Source organism: Macaca fascicularis, chromosome 10 (genome assembly GCF_037993035.2).
Source record: "Macaca fascicularis isolate 582-1 chromosome 10, T2T-MFA8v1.1".
In the NCBI taxonomy this organism is placed as follows: Eukaryota; Metazoa; Chordata; class Mammalia; order Primates; family Cercopithecidae; genus Macaca; species Macaca fascicularis.
Window position 1 is genome coordinate 83,963,119 of NC_088384.1, and position 19,004 is coordinate 83,982,122.

At 44.6% G+C, this 19,004-nt stretch overlaps 1 protein-coding gene across 10 annotated transcripts in view; it reads left to right on the forward strand.

The window, feature by feature from the left end:
- Positions 1-19,004, forward strand: part of DNAAF9 (dynein axonemal assembly factor 9) — a 164,597-nt gene that overhangs the window by 71,508 nt on the left and 74,085 nt on the right. For 6 of the 10 annotated variants that reach the window (XR_012419195.1, XR_012419196.1, XR_012419197.1 and 3 more), the window contains 8 exons: positions 1,545-1,626; positions 3,542-3,578; positions 8,656-8,743; positions 9,964-10,040; positions 12,246-12,290; positions 12,678-12,723; positions 16,516-16,627; positions 18,110-18,180. Coding sequence is in view for 7 of the 10 variants with exons in the window: in XM_005568456.4 (XP_005568513.3) it covers positions 1,545-1,626; positions 3,542-3,578; positions 8,656-8,743; positions 9,964-10,040; positions 12,246-12,290; positions 12,678-12,723; positions 16,516-16,627; positions 18,110-18,180 (558 nt within the window). In the remaining 3 variants the exon portion in view is untranslated. Of the gene's footprint in view, positions 1-1,544; positions 1,627-3,541; positions 3,579-8,655; positions 8,744-8,969; positions 9,351-9,963; positions 10,041-12,245; positions 12,291-12,677; positions 12,724-16,514; positions 16,628-18,109; positions 18,181-19,004 lie in introns of those variants that run through there. The other 4 variants (XM_005568457.5, XM_074004869.1, XM_074004870.1 and 1 more) reach the window with 3 other exon arrangements.

Below are 19,004 nucleotides of genomic sequence, written 5' to 3' on the forward strand. Positions count from 1 at the left end.
CTCTTAACCAGTTACTTATTTTAACTGCTTAAGAAAATCCAAAGTTCTTTTCTGAGAAAAATGTTGACTCTGTATAGATCCCATTCTACTGGCCAACACCTGTGCTGGTGTGTTGATCTTCTGACTGAAATAGACTTCAGATTCATGTACTCAAGTGTACACAACTGAAAGAGAACGGTGCCCTTTCAAATCTGGGGTTTAAACCATATGACTTTAACTCAATGCATAGCACAAACACTTGGCACCTTTAAAAAAAAAAAAAAAAAACCTTTAATAAGGGAAAATTTGGAGATCCAAGGAACATGTTTTATTTGAGGAAATACATTATCAGCCAGCAATTAGAAATACCTCCTTAAGTTTTCATTCATTGTCATGGCAATATTGATCATATTCACTATTAGTGAATTTTTTTATAGGTTAGTTAGAATAAGTCCTTATTTCCAATCTGTAACTTGGATTCACAATATTACAGAAAAATGCCATGAATTCTAGTGTTGTTGTCTTAAACAATTGAGTAAAATAGAAGGAATGAATATTTGTGTTGTATTTAGCTATTTTTGTATATTGTACTTATTAATGTTCCTTTAGCTCAGTGGTAGTATTTTTGCATTTTATACCTATTATTCTAGGAACCCTCATGAGATGTTGGATTTTCAGAAGAGGAAAGGACATCTATTTTATCTCTGTATCAATGGACATCTTAACAGGGAAGAAGAATAAAAATGTGAAAACCTAGAAGAACTTATTTTCTCTTCCTCAGGGGCTATGTACAGAGATGAAATACAAATGGAGGTGGGGATGTGGATAGCACCCTCCTCTCCTGAATTTGGAGCTGCCCCACACCTCTGCCTGTCATGTCAGCCAGGGTCTTCATGGTGAAAACTCTGGACTGAGTATTGACAGTCAAAACCCAAACACCTTGCTTCCTTTATCCTTCTAAGTCATGTATCCCTTAGCATCCCTGGGCTGACTGAGTATCCAACAGCACCCTCACGGTATAGCCAAAGTTTAAACCACACATACACACACACACACACGCACACGCACCAAAAGACACCTTTGGAAAAACAGTTAAAGATCATCTTTTCCCCTATGTCTTTAAAAAATAATAAATCAGTTTTGTAGAAGAAAATTTATTTCTGGCCAGGCGCAGTGGCTCACGCCTGTAATCTCAGCACTTTGGGAGGCCAAGGCAGGCAGATCACATGAGGTCAGGAGTTCGAGACCAGCCCGGCCAACATGGCAAAACCCTGTCTCTACTAAAAATACAAAAAAAAAAAAAAAAAATTAGCTGGGTGTGATGGCATGTTCCTGTAGTCCCAGCTGCTGGGGAGGCTGAGGCAGGAGAATCACTTGAACCCGGGAGGTGGAGGTTGCAGTGATCTCAGATTATGCCACTGCACTCCATCCTAGGCGACAGAGTAAGACTGTGTCTCAAAAACAAAAGAAAATTTATTTCCATTAACTGTATGCTTTTTGTTTATCTACTAGTACATGCGTAAGTTATTGCCCCTTTTTTATTTTTATTTTTTTCTGACATCCAGGTAGCCCAGTGCGTCTCACCAAAGGGACCTCTTGCTTGTTCAAGAACATACTTTTTTGGAGCTACTCATGTTCCTTACTTAGGTAAGTCCCTGTAAGTTGTCATCTCATCAGCTTATCTAATGAATAGTCTCTCCCATGAATTAAAAGTTGTCACAAAATTCACTGCTTTGCTTGGAAGCTCATGATACCCAATTTGTGGGCCTCCAGCTCCCTCTCTGATTACTTCTGGATAGTTGATGTGTCTAACACATTTCTCACAGAATGTGTTTCAAGAGGAAGATGATTGGTGCAGCCTACATTAAGTCTAACCATGAGTATAACCTTTTGCTAGGTGTCACAGGGGAGGCCAAGATGAGTAAGACCTAGTTTAAGCTAGCAGGAGGTAGAGACCAGACATGGTGGCTCACACCTGTAATCCCAGCACTTTGGGAGGCACAGGCAGGCAGATCACTTGAGGTCAGAAGTTTGAGTCCAGCCTGGTCAACACGGCGAAACCCCATCTCTACTAAAAATACAAAAATTAGCCAGGCGTGCTGGCACACACCTGTAGTCCCAGCTAATCAGGAGGCTGAGGCACCATAATCGCTTGAACCTGGGAGGTGGAGGTTGCAGTGAGCCAAGATTGAGCCACTGCACTCCAGCCTGGGCAGCACAGTGAGACTCTGTCTTAACAACAACAACAAAAAAGCAGGAGGTGGGCCGGGTGTGGTGGCTCACGCCTGTAATCCCAGCACTTTGGGAGGCCGAGGTGGGTGGATCACAAGGTCAGGAGATCGAGACCATCCTAGCTAACACAGTGAAACCCCCTCTCTACTAAAAAATACAAAAAAATTAGCCAGGCGTGGTGGTGGGCACCTGTAGTCCCAGCTACTTGGGAGGCTGAGGCAGGAGAATGGTGTGAACCCGGGAGGTGGAGCTTGCAGTGAGCTGAGATTATGGCACTGCACTCCAGCCTGGGCAACAGAGTGAGACTCCGTCTCAAAAAAAAAAAAAGGCAGGAGGTAGGGTCCGCAGTGGGAATTTAGATGACTCAGCCAGGTGCCCACTCAACTGTTCTTGTGAGGAAAATGAGAAAAGGCCGTAATAAAAGAGTGCTTAGGAGCTAAGAGCATGCTGTAGGGCCATCCAGAAAGGCTGGGCTGGCTGGGGCTGCCCTGCTTGCTAGGGTAACCAGAAGTTGCAGGTATCCAAAGTCACATGGAAAAGAACCTCTGGAATGAATGCAGGTCTCAGCATTGCTACACAGAGGAGAATACATGAGGAACCATATTTTATTCTGGATGATGTTAAATAAGCCAGGAAACTCTGGAAAGAAGCATAACTTGGGTCAGGTTATTAAGGAGATAAAGCAAGAGGTAGAACTGAACCTGTTTACTGATGCCTCGAAGTTTAAAAAATTAAAAATAAAAACAAAAACCTTCCAGAACCTAAGATTCCGCATATCTCTGGTATTTAGTGATGTTGCTGAGTGGGTTGTAAAAGTGGGAAATGCAGGTGAAGATCCAGAAGGCTATTGGGAGTGGCCAGGTTCCACTGTTGTTGGTATTTGTACTGTGTTTAACTTAAAAGAAAAAAATAGTCTGGGCGTGGTGGCTCGCACCTGTAATCCTAGCACTTTGGGAGGCCGAGGTGGGTGGATCACCTGAGGTCAGGAGTTCAAGACCAGCCTGGCCAACATGGCGAAACCCCATCTCTATTGAAAATACAAAAATTAGTGGGGCATGGTGGTGTGCACCTATAATCCCAGCTACTCAGGAGGCTGAGGCAGGAGAATTGCCTGAACCCGGGAGACGGAGGTTGCAGTGAGCCGAGATTACACCACTACACTCCAGTCTGGGTGACAGAGCTAAACTGTGTCTCAAAAAAAAAAAAAGAAAAGAAAAAGAAATGTTGTTCTTGACAATGTCTTCCAGGTAAATTAAGCATTTCTAGCTTCCTTGTTAAGTGTTTGCATATCCTGTGCTCTTGTCACATTCTTAGTGGGCCTCTTTCACAGGTGGTGACAGCAAGCTGCCCAAGAAAACTGAACAAATGTAAGTCTTCATATTTTATTTTTTCTTTCTCAAAGTCGAGTTACTCAGTTGTGACTATCCTGTGTACTTCATTTTGAGATCAACAGTGATTAAGACATCTGCTTTTGCTGGGTGTGGTGGCATGCACTGTAATCCCAACATTTTGGGAAGCTGAGGTGGGAGGATCACCTGAGACCGGGAATTCAAGACAAGCCTGGGCAACGTAAGCAGACTCTGTCTCTGCAGAAAATAAAAAATTAGCCAGGCATGGTGGTGCACACCTGTGGTCCCAGCTACTCGGGAGGCTAAGTTGGGAGGATCACTTAAGCCTGGGAGGTCGAGATTTCAGTGAGCTATGATTGATTGCACCACTGCACTCTTGGCAACAGAGGGATACTGTGTAAAAAAAAAAAAAGACATCTGGTTTATGGCGTGAACATTACTGTGTTGTTTCCCAAGTTTCTGTCAGCTTCATATTCAGGCCAGAAAACCCTGCCAGCTTTGCCATCTGCTCTTCTCTCTAGACCTCAGAGACTTCCTACCTGCACACCCATGCATTTATATTATGTAACTCCCCTTGATATGTTTTCTACATAATGCATTTTTAAGTTAAGGGCTTTTCTAAGAATAAACCATCCTGAAATCCATTGGGAGAATCTTGTGAAACCCCAGCTGGTCTGAAGAGTGTTTTTCTCTGGATTTGACACTTAAGCCTGTGGAACATAGTGAGAGGGTGTGAACACTGGCTGTGCAACCTGAGAAAGGGCCTACCTAGTGTTGACTTCTCTTCTTTCACATACAGCAGGAAACCAGACAGAAAATAAACTCATTAGTGCTGAAACTATTAAATTCAAAAAAGAAATATGGATATAATGGAATTTTATTATTACCTAATTAAATACTGCAGCTTAACTTGGTAGGGTCTAGATCAGCAGCACTTCCCTATGGCCAAGCAGTGAGAGGCTACAAAAGATCATCTAAGGATCTCTTTAAAATATAGGTTCTCCAGGACCAATCCCAAGATTACAATCAGAATTACTAGGGCAGGGCCCACAAAGTTGTACTGGGAGAAATATAATAGAAGAAATATAATCATACTACAGAAAATATGAAATTAGAGAAAAATTAAGATCAGCTACAATTCCTCCTGTCTGGCACTACCCATTAGTATCTTATTTTATATATTTCTGGGACCGAGCGCAGTGGCTCATCTGAAATCCCAGGACTGTAGGGGGCCGAGGTGGGCAGATGGCTTGAGCCCAGGAATTCGAGACTAGCCTGGGAAATCTTATGGAACTCTGTCTCTACAAAAATTAGCTGGACATAGTGGCACACGCCTGTGTTCCCAGCTACTTGGGAGACTGAGGTGGGAGGATCATCTGAGCCTGGGGAGGTCAAGGTTGCAGTGAGGTGAGATCACACCACTACACTGCAGCCTGGGTGACAGAGTGAGTCCCTGTCTCAAAAATGTGTGTGTGTGGCCAGGCGCAGTGGCTCACACCTGTAATCCCAGCACTTTGGGAGCCCTAGGCGGGTGGATCACATGAGGTCAGGAGTTCGAGACCAGCCTGGCCAACATGGCAAAACCCCATCTCTACTAAAAATACAAAAATTATCCAGGTGTAGTGGCATATGCCTGTAATCCCAGCTACTCAGGAGGCTGAGGCAGGAGAATTGCTTGAACCCGGGATACAGAGGTTGCAGTGAGCCAAGATAGTGCCACTGCACTCTAGCCTGGGCGAGAGAGCAAGACTCTGTCTCAAAAAAAAGAAAATGTGTACGTGTACGTGTATATATGTGTATGTATATGTATGTATCTTTCTGGGCTTTTAAAAAAATTATTAAGTTGTAGTCATACGTGTATATAGTTCTTTTGTGGGTTTCCTTTCCTTAGCAACAAGTTAACCATTTCCTCAAGTGTTGGTGGGTGTTGTAGTCTTAACTTGTGCCTGCTTGTACTGCTGTACCAGCGCTGCTTAGCCACTGTTCTGGATACTTATGCTAGACCCTTAAACATTTTGCCTAAACCAAATCCATTGATGCCCCATGTCAGGGACTGGTATTGAGTGATAACCGGGTGCACATTGGAAGATTTGCCAAATCACAGATCCAGTGGAACACGTGGATTCAAGTGAAAGTGACAACAGAGGCCGGGTGCAGTGGCTTATGCCTGTAATCTCAGCACTTTGGGAGGCCAAGGCAGGTGGATCACGAGGTCAGGATTTTGAAACCAGCCTGGCCAAGGTGGTCAAACCCCACCTCTACTAAAAATACAAAAATTAGCCAGGCACCGTGGCAGGAGCCTGTAATCCCAGCTACTCGGGAGGCTGAGGCAGGAAAATCGCTTGAACCCGGGAGGCGGAGGTTGCAGTGAGCTGAGATCGCATCACTGTACTGTAGCCTGGGTGACAGAGCAAGACTGTGTCTCAAAAAAGAAACAAAAAAGTGACAACAGGCCGGGCGCGGTGGCTCAAGCCTGTAATCCCGGCACTTTGGGAGGCCGAGACGGGTGGATCACGAGGTCAGGAGATCGAGACCATCCTGGGGGAACACGGTGAAACCCCGTCTCTATTTAAAAAAATACAAAAAACTAGCTGGGCGAGGTGGCAGGCGCCTGTAGTCCCAGCTACTCGGGAGGCTGAGGCAGGAGAATGGCGTGAACCCAGGAGGCGGAGCTTGCAGTGAGCTGAGATCTGGCCACTGCACCCCAGCCTGGGTAGAGCGAGACTCCCTCTCAAAAAAAAAAAAAAAGTGACAACAGAGCCATGCAGGCTTTTTAATTTTATGGGTCAGCAGTCATGTGGCTTGTGTATTGAGCTCCTGTGTAAGGATCAGTATAGGAGAAGACCAAGCAAGGGAAAGGCCTGACCAATGTTGGTACTGAGTGATGTTTGAATCAGCTGAGGAGAGGGATATCTTTACATGTCTTTGGGTTTGGCATTTTTAAAACTGCACCCTAGGGTCAAAGTGTAGAGGATTCTGGTCTCACCTGGAAGGCACTAAGCTCATTCACATCTCTCTGCTAGGCCCCTTCCAGGGTATACCCTCTGCCCTGCCCTGCCCTGGCCAGAAGTCTTCAGGATATATTGGTACTTGAAGCTGTCATTTTGTTTTATGAGCTCTCCCTGTTCTTTTTTCTTCAACTCAACCGTAACCTCTTACCTACATTGTGGAGGTGTGGTGCAGGAGCCAAGAAGGAAATCGAAGGAGATGGCAATGTGATGTGGCACAGTGGAAAAGCACCAGGCTTAGAGCAGATCTAAGTTTGGGTCAGCCTTGAATTTTCTGTGACTTAATAGACAACTTATTCTACTTCCAGAGGCCATTACTGCTTATTCTATAAGATGAGAGGATTATACCAATCATTTCTGTATTTTTTCCCACTTTTGAACTCCTATCACCTTCCTTTACCTGTTAAAATATTCTTATGGGCTTAAAAATACACATATTTTTAGGTGAGACCTTGTCAGTTCCTTCCCAGGTACCTCTCCTGGCCTTTCAGGGCCCCTTGGATGAGCACTTAAAAATAGACATATTTTTAGGTGAGACCTTGTTATTTCCTTGCCAGGTGCCTTTCTTGGCCTTTCAGGGCCCCTCGGATGAGCCCCTTCTCTTCATAAGTGTCCTAAGAAGAGCCTGCACCTCCTTCCTCCAAGGCAGTGATTCTCAACCAAGGGAAATTCTATTGTAGCTCCCTCCCCCATCTTTCCCCACTCCCAGGAACATTTGTCAGGGTCTGGAGAAATTTTTGATTATCACAACTGGAATGCTACCAAACATCTAGTGGGTAGGGATGCTGGTTAGCAGCCAGGGGTGCTGCTGAACATCCTACAATGCACAGGACAAACCCCACAGCAAGGAATTATCCAGTCGTAAATGCCAAGGTGGAAAAACCACCTTAGGTGGTTCCCTAAATGAACCAGACTGGTTTTTCTAGAGACCTTCGTGGCAGTCCAGTCTGGCAGAGAAAAACCCAGGCCCTCCTCAGTCTGGTCATCTCTCTTCCACCCTGAGGTCTCCTACCCAGCGGTTCCAGTAATAGACCAGCATTCAGCAGGTCTAGTGAAAAGACGATATGAAACTACAGTGTGGTTGGTCCCTGGAAAAGCAGCAAGTGGGTATGATAACACTGAAGGGATTCCTGGTCTGTAGGTAGCTGCTCCTGCACATAGAGGAGTCAAGGAGTCTACACAGTTTTATTCTGTTTGATTACAAACAGGGAGGGGCAGTCTCTAGCAGAATTCAGAGGAGCCAACTTTCCTTAAGGTGATAACAAAAGCAAAGTATAAGTCAAACCAGGCATATGACTTTTTTTTTTTTTTTTTTTTTTTTTTGAGACAGAGTCTTGCTCTGTCGCCCAGGCTGGAGTGCAGTGGCCGGATCTCAGCTCACTGCAAGCTCCGCCTCCCGGGTTCCCGCCATTCTCCTGCCTCAGCCTCCCAAGTAGCTGGGACTACAGGCGCCCACCACCTCGCCCGGCTAGTTTTTTTTGTAGTTTTAGTAGAGACGGGGTTTCACTGTGTTCGCCAGGATGGTCTCGATCTCCTGATCTCGTGATCCACCCGTCTCGGCCTCCCAAAGTGCTGGGATTACAGGCTTGAGCCACCGCGCCCGGCTTTTTTTTTTTTTTTTTTTGAAGCAGGGTCCCACTCTGTCACCCAGGCTGGAGTGCAGTGACACAATCTTGGCTCACTATAACCTCTTCTGCCTCCCAGGCTCAAGTGATCCTCCAGCCTTAGACTCCCGAATAGCTGAGACTATAGGCACATACCACCACGCCTGGATGATGTTATTTTTATTTATTTTTATTTTTTGTTGAGATGGAGTTTTGCCGTATTGCCCAGGGTGGTCTCAAATTCCTGGGCTCAAGCGATCTGCCCATCTCAGCCTCCCAAAGTGCTGGGATTACAAGCCTGAACGACTACTCCTGGCCCAGGCATGTGACTTTTAAAAGGTTTAGAAATCAGTGGGTTATATTTTTGCCTTTTTCCATTCTGTTTAAAAATCAGTTTCTTAGGGGTTGTCATTTGTGTGCATGCATCTTTTGACAAAAACCTCATGATGCTGTAATGTTAACCATTATTTTTTGTTTTTGAAGTAGGCTGTTGTCCCAGATATATGCTGCTGTTATTGAGGCTGTTGTGGCTGGCATTGCATGTTATGCTAAAACTTCCAGTCTAACAAAGGTAATTTAAATACCATGTTTCTCTTCCAGTAGTTATTATTTTAATGTAAAACATTCTATCCATGTGTTTCTTCTTTGGACACCTTGTAGTACTCACTTTTGTGCGTGCTTGGGCCTCTTTGACACCAGGCAGAGCGAAGCCTTGAGAGCACTGAGCTTCTGCTGCCTGTGACTGTGCTGCTGTTGTCTTGTAGATGACAACTAATCGGTGCTTCTTTGTAGACATCTGGTTGTGTTAAGGAAAAATCATTCTGTAGCACATTGTTTTGTTGAATAGCTTAAACAAAAGGCTTTTAAAAACTAAAAAACAAAAAAACAAAAAACTATAGATTATTCTACTGTGAATTCTAATAAAGTTCGGTAAGTTTGATTTCCTATAACTCAGTGTTTAATAAAAATAGCTAAAGATTAGAAAATCTGACTTGCTTTTCCTAGACAAGCACATGTGTTCCCGTTCTCTGACCATTATCTTCCTTGCTGTTTTGCGGTTAACCTGCCCTGAGTTGGATTCCTATATCTGACCCAGTAAGGAGATGAGAAGAGTCAGCTTGATGCCTCCCAAATGCCAATAGGACCTTTTCTGAAGGAAGCCATTTGACATTGGAAAGGTTGTGTATGATGTAGATATCAGAGAGACTGTAGCTGTAGTCACCAGCTCCTTGCCATCTCCCCTCCTCACTGAACTTGTATCCCTAGTACTGACTCTGGATTTCTCCGCCCTTTAACCACTACATGCAGAAGGTTTATCCAAAGCAGTGGGGTGTCCTTCAATATCAGTTCTCACATCTTTGTTTTTTAACTGATCTTTTGTAACTCTTGCTATTTGGATATTCTTAGCATCTGGCTAAAACTCTGAGGGCAGAGGTTCCTTCCTCTTCCTGCTGGGGAAGAGGGGAGGAGAAAGCACTTTTACAGACCTCTCATTCCGCTGCTGTCATCACAGCTGGTCACTTCTCTGGATCCAGCACGTCAGGTTCCAGTGCACACCTGCCTGAATGCAGTTTTGTCCTGTGAACCTAGCCTGGAGAAAGCAGGCCCTTGTTTCCCTTAACATGATGCTTTCACTTTATTAATGCCTTCCAAGTAGTCACATAGATGGGAAGGGCACACTGGGGCATAGTGTGATCCTGGACAAGTGTTAGGAGGGCCCTTCCATCAGTGATATGTGTACTTTCTCCTGCTGTGAAAGCTAATTGTCCCTGTCTTCTTGTTATTTTACAGGCCAAGGAGGTAGCAGAGCAGACTCTGGGATCTGGGTTAGATTCCTTTGAGTTGATTCCGTTTAAGGCAGCCCTGCGGTAAGCAATGGCTGATATTTTTTATAAGGAATTTTTTTTCTTTGTTTTTGAAAGCTTCTTTTTTCCCTTATAACTCAGATTTCATCTCCGCTTTGAGAAATGTTTCAGTAAAATAATGGGATGTATGAAGGAGAGTCATTCATGATTCAGCCTTTACTTAGAAGCCAAAGAGCCAAAGATGCAGGAACTATTTGAGAAAGTCACACACATGTTCTGAGGTTAGAATGCAAGGCAGATTAACACCAGCATCACAAGAGACTTGACAAGCCTGGGTTCCAAGGCTAGAAAGGCAAAGCTGGGGACCTGAGTGGTGAGGTTTTTAGGGGCAGGGGGCCCTGGGCACAGGAAGATAGTCACTGCTTAGAAGAAACTTGCACTGGGCCTCATCTGTCTCTTGAATGACAGAAATCCTGAGCCCACCATGTCTTGGGGTCTGCATGGTCTGAGAATCTGGTGATTTTTCCATCACATCTCCCAGAATGTCATGGTGTATCTCTTTGTAGTCTTTATCCATAGCTAAATCTTCATGAACCCAGTCCACTTAACCCACTGTTTTATGTGAGGACCATTGTGTGTACTTTTATACAAAGGATACAAAAGACACCAATACTGGGAAATTTATTTAAGAATACTTCTAGGATATGTCCTGTGATGCCTCAGGTCTATGTCCCACATTTTCTTACATCTACAGTCCTGGGTAATAAGTTGGAGTATTTGAAAGATTAGTCAATTAATTGTTCTAACAAGAAGAATTCTATTTCTGCAGCCCCACGAGTGGAAGAAAGCCAGAACTCTGTGGTGCAGGGCTTTAGACTTGCTTCAGGTCTTCTCTCCCCTGGGTCTTCTGGATCTTGCTGTCCTGGCCATGAAAGGCAAACGATAAAGGAAGTCTGTTCCCTTAAGACCTTGTGCTGGCCTTTACTATCTGTTTCTGGCCAACCTGAATTTGAGAACGCTCCTTCAGTCTGCATCTGTGTGACCTTGGGCAAGATAGGGAACTGTCTGTTTCTGCTTCTTCAACTACCTACCTTGTAAAGCAATTGGGCACATAGACGTTAGCTGCTGTCACAGTGGGGTATTCTCTCTTACCATCAATATGGCTAGCATAGTCATTCTACTCCTCCTTTACTTGGGCCCTTGCCTAGGCCACTCAGCTTCCCCAGAGCAGGCCCCCTCTAAGTCCCAAGGCCTCCTAGGCCTAGGTGTCTGCCCTAGTTGGAGAAAGGCACAAAGAGAAAACACCAGTCAATGGGAGAAGAGTCTCCCAGGCCAGTCTTCCGCCTGGAGCCCCACCCCTTTCTCACCACAAAGATTACTTCACTGAGGGCGGGGCGCGATGGCTCATCACTTTGTAATCCCAGCACTTTGGGAGGCCAAGACAGGTGATCACTTGAGGTCAGGAGTTCGAGACCATCCTGACCAACATGGTAAAACCCCGCCTTCACTAAAAATGCAAAAATTAGCCAGGCGTGGTTTTACACACCTGTAGTCCTAGCTTCTGGGGAGGCTGAGGCAGGAGAATTGCTTGAACGCAGGAGGTGGAGGTTGCAGTGAGTTGAGATCACACCACTGCACTCCAGCCTGGGTGACAGAACGAGACTGTCTCAAAAAATATATATATATATTACTTCAGTGAGGACCCTCGAACTGCTTCAGATTAGCAGATCTCTTTCTCCCAAGAGGGGAAGGGATGGGAGCCATGAATGCCGACAAGAATTAGTGTGTAGCTATCTAGTATTTGTTAATGCAAGAAATTACACTTACACAAGTTAGAGTAAGCCAAAAGGGTTTTCTAGTTATTTCTCGGCTCTGAAGGCCTCACCCTGCCCCTGACTCCACAGCATTTGACTGTGAGTTGCAGAGACATGGCCTCTGCTTGTGCTTAGAGCAGGGATGGAGGGTCACTCTCAGTCTTCAGTGAGCAGCAGTCCTCTCATGTCATTTTCTCCTGTTGTTGTCCAAGAGTCAAGACAGTCCTTAGGACTTGCACAGAGGCAGGGCTGTGATTAGAGTTAGACACTGGCCCCATACCTGCTGGTGGTGTAGGACCCTGGGGAAAGTATCTAAAATAGGATAAATCTGGGTAAAGCAAGGATGACACACACCTCACTGTGTGGCCTTGAGAATCCCAAGCAGGTACCCTGCACAGATGTCTGGGGAGCAGGAGCAGACTGATTTTCCTTTTGTTTTGTTTCTGGTCCACAGCTCCAAGATGGCTTTTCATATACATGCTGTGAATAATCAGGGAAGGTGCGTATATGATTGTGGTATAACCTTATATGGAGCAAGTTTTAGGAAGATAAAGAGGGGGAAGGCTGCTGACATGAGTGGTTTTCTCATGCTTCCACACCTAGCAGTGACATCACTCCAGGGTTGGGCTTGGGCTGACTGCTGAGCTGAGACCCTGTACCCTGAGTTCTTCCCACTGCAGAGCTGAGGGGCAGAGGTGGGGATGGACATACTCACCTTAGTGGCCCACATACCAATTCTACAAACGTGCAACCCAGTGTTTTGAAAGGCCCTAAGAGCAATCCAAATCTATGACTTGTCATTACCAAGTTGAAAAAAGCGAACACTGTGAATTTAAGTACACTTAAAAACTCTTTAACATAGTCTTCCATCTCTTTCCTCTTCTAGAATTGTACCGCTGGACAGTGAAGATAGCTTATCCTTTGTGAAGACGGTAAGCAGAGTTGTCATGGGTCAGCTGGCTGGGAATGGCCTGTAGAGGGACATCTGTAAGTTAGGAGGTGGGAGTGGGTGGGGGTCTTGGGCAGCCCACCCCACCTGAAGAAACTGATCTGTTCTCAGTCCTATCCGAGCCATAGCAGTGGTGAGCCTGTGCTTACTGAGGGTACCCAGGTAGCTGTGCCAGGCCCACCCACATCTATTCTCCCTTGCCTAGGCTTCCCCGGGGTCCAGAGTCTTAATTGAGGTGTTGGGAGGCACCTCTTTCTGGGTTATGAAGCCTTCCTATAGGTAGCTGAGATTGCTCTGACTTCGTGTCGAAATGTGAGTCCAGGACAAGCCTGCCTTGACTAACAGACTTAAGTTTTTCAGTGGCATCTTTGAGTTCCAAGACTTGCATTGATGTCCTTAATGGGAACCTAGAGTTGAAACCGGTCTTGACAGCATAGTTGAGACCCCGTGTCTAAAAAAATTTTTTTTTAATTAGCCAGGTGTGGTGGCATGCATCTGTAGCCTGAGCTCCTCAGGAGGCTAAGGCAGGAGGATCACTTGAGTCCAGCAGTTTGAGACTGCAGTGAGCTGTGATTGCACCACTGCACTCGAGCCTGGGTGACAGAGTGAGATTTAGTCTCAGAAAACAAACAAAAACCGGGAACCTGGGAAAATTAACTACAGCCCTGTACCACAAAAGGACATCTTGGTCAACAGTGGACTGCAGATACAACAGTGGTCCCATAATATCATAACACTGTATTTTTACTCACCATTTCTATGTGTATATATGCCTAAATACACAAATATTACCATTGTGTTATAATTGCCTACAGTATTCAGTATAGTAACATGCTGTACAGCTTTGTAGCCTAGGAGCAGTAGACTACACCAGCTAGCCTAGGTGTATAGTAGGCTATACCATCTAGGTTTAAGTATACTCTATAATGTTCACACAGTGATGAAATCAGCTAATGACACATTTCTCAGAATGTATCCCTGTCATTAAGTGATACATGACTATAATTATTTAAATGACCAGTAATCAACAGGGACCTGTGTCTGCCATGAAGTAGAGTAGTCAGAGCAATGTTTTCCAACCTGTGTGCTGGGGGGATGGTTTGGAGATGCACTGAGCTAATGGTCCCTGGGGTGGGATGGCATGGCCTGGGGGAGCCAGAGTTTCTAGGCCAGTTGCTCTCAGCCACAGGCTGAGTCCTCCGTTTACCCCAGAACATCCTGATGTGAAGAAGGTTGGCAAATGGTGCATGAGAGGGTGGTACGTATCCAGCCAAGATTCTGTTTGTGGTGTGTGTTATATCTTGAGTCTGTTCTGTGACCACTGCCTGAGCCTTAGTTCCAAAAAGCTTTGGTCCCAGGGAACTGGGTGGGCAGCTGTGGATAATTTGGTACAAGCACATCCCCATCACCATCACCTGTGGAAAAGTAACTCGGAAGTTCCTGTCAGTAGTGTTAACCCATCTACAGAGAATAGTACAACAAGGGTAATTTTTTTAAGGTTGCAATTTATGTTTTTATAATGTTCCTGGTCCCCATCTGTCAACATTTTGTGTGGATGTTCTTTTAGAACTATTTCAGACTTTTTTGTGATATTAGTAAAACATTGGGAAATACTTTCTGATATTTAGGTGATCATACTTTATCTCCTTGTTGACTTTAAAGTCTGACTTCTCTCCTGGGACTCTTGCACGGTGCTTTGGAAGATGCTTTGCATAGTAGCAGGTGATTAGGAATCCAGTAAAATCATAGTCTTGCATCAAGTATGCACAGCTAATGAGATAGGAAATAAGAAGCAGCAAGTCGATGCTTTCTGTCTACATTCTGTCCTCTTATCCAGAGGTGAAGTTCTATCTCCTCCCCAAAGCCTTCCCTGTTGATTTCTCCCTAGAAGTATTCCTATAATCCTTGCAGTTGCAGTTTGTACTACACAAATTAAGGAATAATTCTATCCTAATGTATCATACGATATCATAATGTGTCATATGATGACCTTTGTGTACGAATGCCCTTGTCTCTCCAGCTATACATTAAGATTTCCTGAAGATAGGCACGATACCATATTTTTTCTTTCCCTGTGCCACATGGTGGGAAGTACATAACAAGTGTCCAACAAACGCTACATGTTATCTTTTCAATATCCTCTTTTCCCTTCCTCAATATCAGTGACCAAATATGAACATGAAGGATCAGGAACCCACAGGATCTGTCCACCTGATTGGTCTGGGAACCAAAGACGTAGGATTGCCATTGTCACTTAAGAGGGACCATGTAGCTCAGGAGGGTTCTGTGTCTTCAGATGCTGGAAATCCTTTGAGACAGCTTTAGATAAACCTTCCAGTTGTCAAACCTGAAAAGAAAGTTAACTCAAATATAGAAGCCTACTTGTCTCTTTTATATATCCTATTATCATCATAATATGGAAAATTCAGGGCTTTGATTTTAACTGTGGTTTTTTTCCTTTCAACTTTGTGCCCTCTTTAAGTTTTTATTTGAAAATTCAGCAATCCATTCAAGAGGCTCAGGTCTTTTGTCTGTGTCCTAAGGGGTGGGACAGGGGTCCCACACTAGAACGATAATATGTGAAAGTGGACTTAGTCTCAGGAGATCTGCACCAGCACCCACCGCTCACCGCTATTCAGGGTAGGATGGGACAGGTCCTTGTGCTACTTATCCCATGTCCCTCATCAGATCTTCCTGGTCATCCAAGACTCTAGCTCTAGCTGACATCATTTTCTCTTTCTTCTGCTGGCTTCTTCCCAGAATTGTTCCATTTTCACTAGTTTTTACCTGATAAATTAGGGCTTTCTTACTGGACATTGGGAGCTCTCTGAGTTGTTCTAATTTGGTTTCCAGGCTAGTGAAGCCTCTGCTTTTATTTATCTTGGCCATAAAAGTTTGAATAGCTTTCTTGCTTTTTTTTTTTGAGACAGGGTCTTGCTCTGTTGCCCAGGCTGGAGTGCAGTGGCATGATCATAGATTACTGCAGCCTCAACCTCCTGGGCTCAAACAGTCCTCCTGCTTTAGCCTCCTGAATAACTGAGACCACAGGCAGATGCCACCATTCCTGGCTCTTTCTTTCTTTCTTTCTTTTTTGAGACAGAGTCTTGCTCTGTTTCCCAGGCTGGAGTTTAGTGACGCAATCTCAGCTCACTGCAACCTGCACCTCCCAGGTTCAAGCAATTCTCCTGCCTCAGCCTCCCAAGTAGCTGGGATTATAGGCACACACGCCACCATGCCTGGCTAATTTTTTTTTGTATTTTAGTAGAAATGGGGTTTCACCATGTTGCCCAGGCTGGTCTCAAACTCCTGGGCTCAAGTGATCCACCCGCCTCACCTCCCAAAGTGTTGGGATTACAGGCATGATTAATCATGCCCAGCCTGATTTTTCTTTAGTAGAGTGGGGATCTCACTGTGTTGTCCAGGTTGATCTCAAACTCCTGGGTTCCTCGAACTCCCAAATTACTGGGATTACAGGCATGAGCCACTGTGCCTAGTCAGTATAAAGCAATTTGAGGGAATATATGGAAACAAAGATACTTTCCTTATAGCCCAAGTGTGTCTCTGATCAGGGAGCAATTTCAGGGAAGCCTGGGTGATCCTAAAGTCACCTTGCAGTTCAAAGATGTATTTAGGATAACTCCAGTTTTCCCTAGAAACTCTTGAGTACTCTTTTGCCATGTTCCTTTAGGCAGTATTTCGTGGTCTCGTTCTTATGGATTTCTCTCTGATGGTTTTGGGCTGGTAACTGATCGAACTGGTTTCTCATTTGATGCAGGCTTGTATGACCGTCTATGACATTCCTGACTTGCTGGGAGGAAATGGTTGCTTAGGATCTGTGGTTTTCTCTGAATCATTTTTGACTTCTCAAATCTTAGTTAAAGAAAATGGTAAGTATATGTGATCTTTAGAAAGCAAACCCTAAGCCTTTTTTTTTTTTTTTTGGCAAAATAAGCTATAAACTAAGGCAAAAGACCAACAGTAAGCTGGTAAAAATATTAGAACTTACGATCACAGCACTGCACTCCAGCCTCAGCAACACAGCGAGACCCTGTCTCAAAAAAAAAAAAAAGAGGAACATTAATGATGAACAAAGGGTGTACATCCTAATTTATGAAGAACTCTTACAAATTAATAAGAAAAGATAAGCTACCCAATAGTAAAATGAGCAAAAAAAATGAACAGGCACTTCACAGACATGGAAAACAAAAAAGAGAGGAGGACTATGTATAAATGAAGATATGTAACCTCACTAGGAGTCAAGAAGAAGCAACTTGAAGGCTGGGCACAGTGGCTCATGCCTTAATCCCAGTACTTTGGGAGCCCAAGGTGGGCAAATCACTTGAGGTCAGGAGTTTGAGACCAGCCTGGCCAGCATGGTGAAACCCCATCTCTACTAAAAATACAAAGATTAGCCGGACATAGTGGTGGGTGCTGGTAATCCCAGCTACTTGGGAGGCCGAGGTAGGAGAATTGCTTGAACCTGAGAGGCGGAGGTTGCAGTGAGCTGAGATCGCACCACTGCACTCCAGCCTCAGTGACAGAGTGAGACTCTGTCTCAAAAAAAAAAATAGAAAAAACTGAAACGGTAATTAGGTATTATTTTTTTACCTGTTAAGTTGGCAAAATATTCTAAAGAATTACTATATTCTAAGGAATGAAAATATTCTAAAGAATGGTAGAATGAGCCTGATAATAATTCTCTTTGATCTTTAATATGTATACCTGTACTATCTTGATAAGAAAATGTAATGGTAAAATGGACTAATTCCCAAAAGTTTTGTTTCTTGGTTTTTGGTTTGTTTTTTCTTTTTGAGACAGGGTCTTGCTCTGTCACCCAGGCTAGAGTATGGTGGCATGATCTCGGCTCACTGCAACCTCCACCTCTTGGGCTCAGGTGATTCTCCCACCTCAGCCTCCCAAGTAGCAGGGACCACAGATGCTCCGCCACGCCTGGCTAATTTTTCATATTTTTTGTAGAGACGGGGTTTTGCCATGTTGCCTGCAATCCCAACACTTTGGGAGGCCGGGGTTGGCAGGTCACCTGAGGTCAGGAGTTTGAGACCAGCCTGGCTAACATGACAAAATCCCGTCTCTACTAAAAATACAAAAATTAGCCCGGCATGGTGGCACGCACCTGTAATCCCAGCTATTTGGGAGGCTGAGTCAGGAGAGTTGCTTGAACCTGCTAGGCAGAAGTTGCAGTAAGCCGAGATGGCGCCACTGCACTCCAGCCTGAGTGACAGAGCAAGACTCTGTCTCAAAAAAAAAAAAAAAGCCCTAACTCCTGAGAAGGGCATTTAGTGTCTGGGGCCTGTGAGGCAGGCTGAGGTGGTAGGGGAGTAACTGGCATGTGTGTGGTCTTCCTGCAGATGGCACTGTTACCACAGAAACCCGCTCCATAGTCCTGACTGCTGCTGTACCCAGATTCTGCTCCTGGCTGGTTAGTGTCATTCATCAGGTGGAAGTGGACCTATGTGTGGAGAAATCAGGGTGAACATTTGAGGAAGAGCCTCTTTGTTGGGCCCCTGGTGGGATGTCAGATCCTAAACTAGCTGTTGTTCAGGAATGGAATTTTTTATCCCAGCCCTTTCTTTTTATACAAATGAACCTAATTTCGTTAACTCTCATAATCTTAGAAAAGTTTCAAAAGAAAGGAACAAAGTCATGTGGGTCACCATTAAATTGTGAAAGGAAGAAATTAACAGCCTTATTTTACAGATGAGGAAACTGAGCTTATAAATTGAACGGCCCGGCCAAGGTCACACAGATCATGAGAAGTGAGTCCCATGACTTGCTTCTCTGGTAGAGTGGTTGCTACAGAGTTTTTACTGTAACATCTCTCTACTTGTAGAAAAGTCCCATCTTCTGCAGTGGGAGGGACTTGGTCTGAAACTGGGGCCTTGGAACATAGGTGTGACAGTAATGAGTCTGCTAATGGGCTGAGTCCCTGCTTGAGAGTGCTCACATTCTGCTTCTACAGTTCCCACACAGACAGGGAAGACCGAGAGTTATCCTCTAATCTGAACGTGTTTCAATGAGAAGACATTCTCTGAAGATATTTTAATACATTCTCTTTGCTTCATCCCTAAAAACAGTTGTTTTTTTCTGAAGTGAAATGTAGGTGGAGACTAACACATCCCCTCTGCTTGTCATAAGCTCATTAGCTGGACCTCAGGTCCTAGTGAGAGAGCCCACCATGGCCTTGGGCTCTGAGCCCTGGTGACCAGCAGACATCTCAGGTGTGTCAGGGCCTGAGAGCACTGG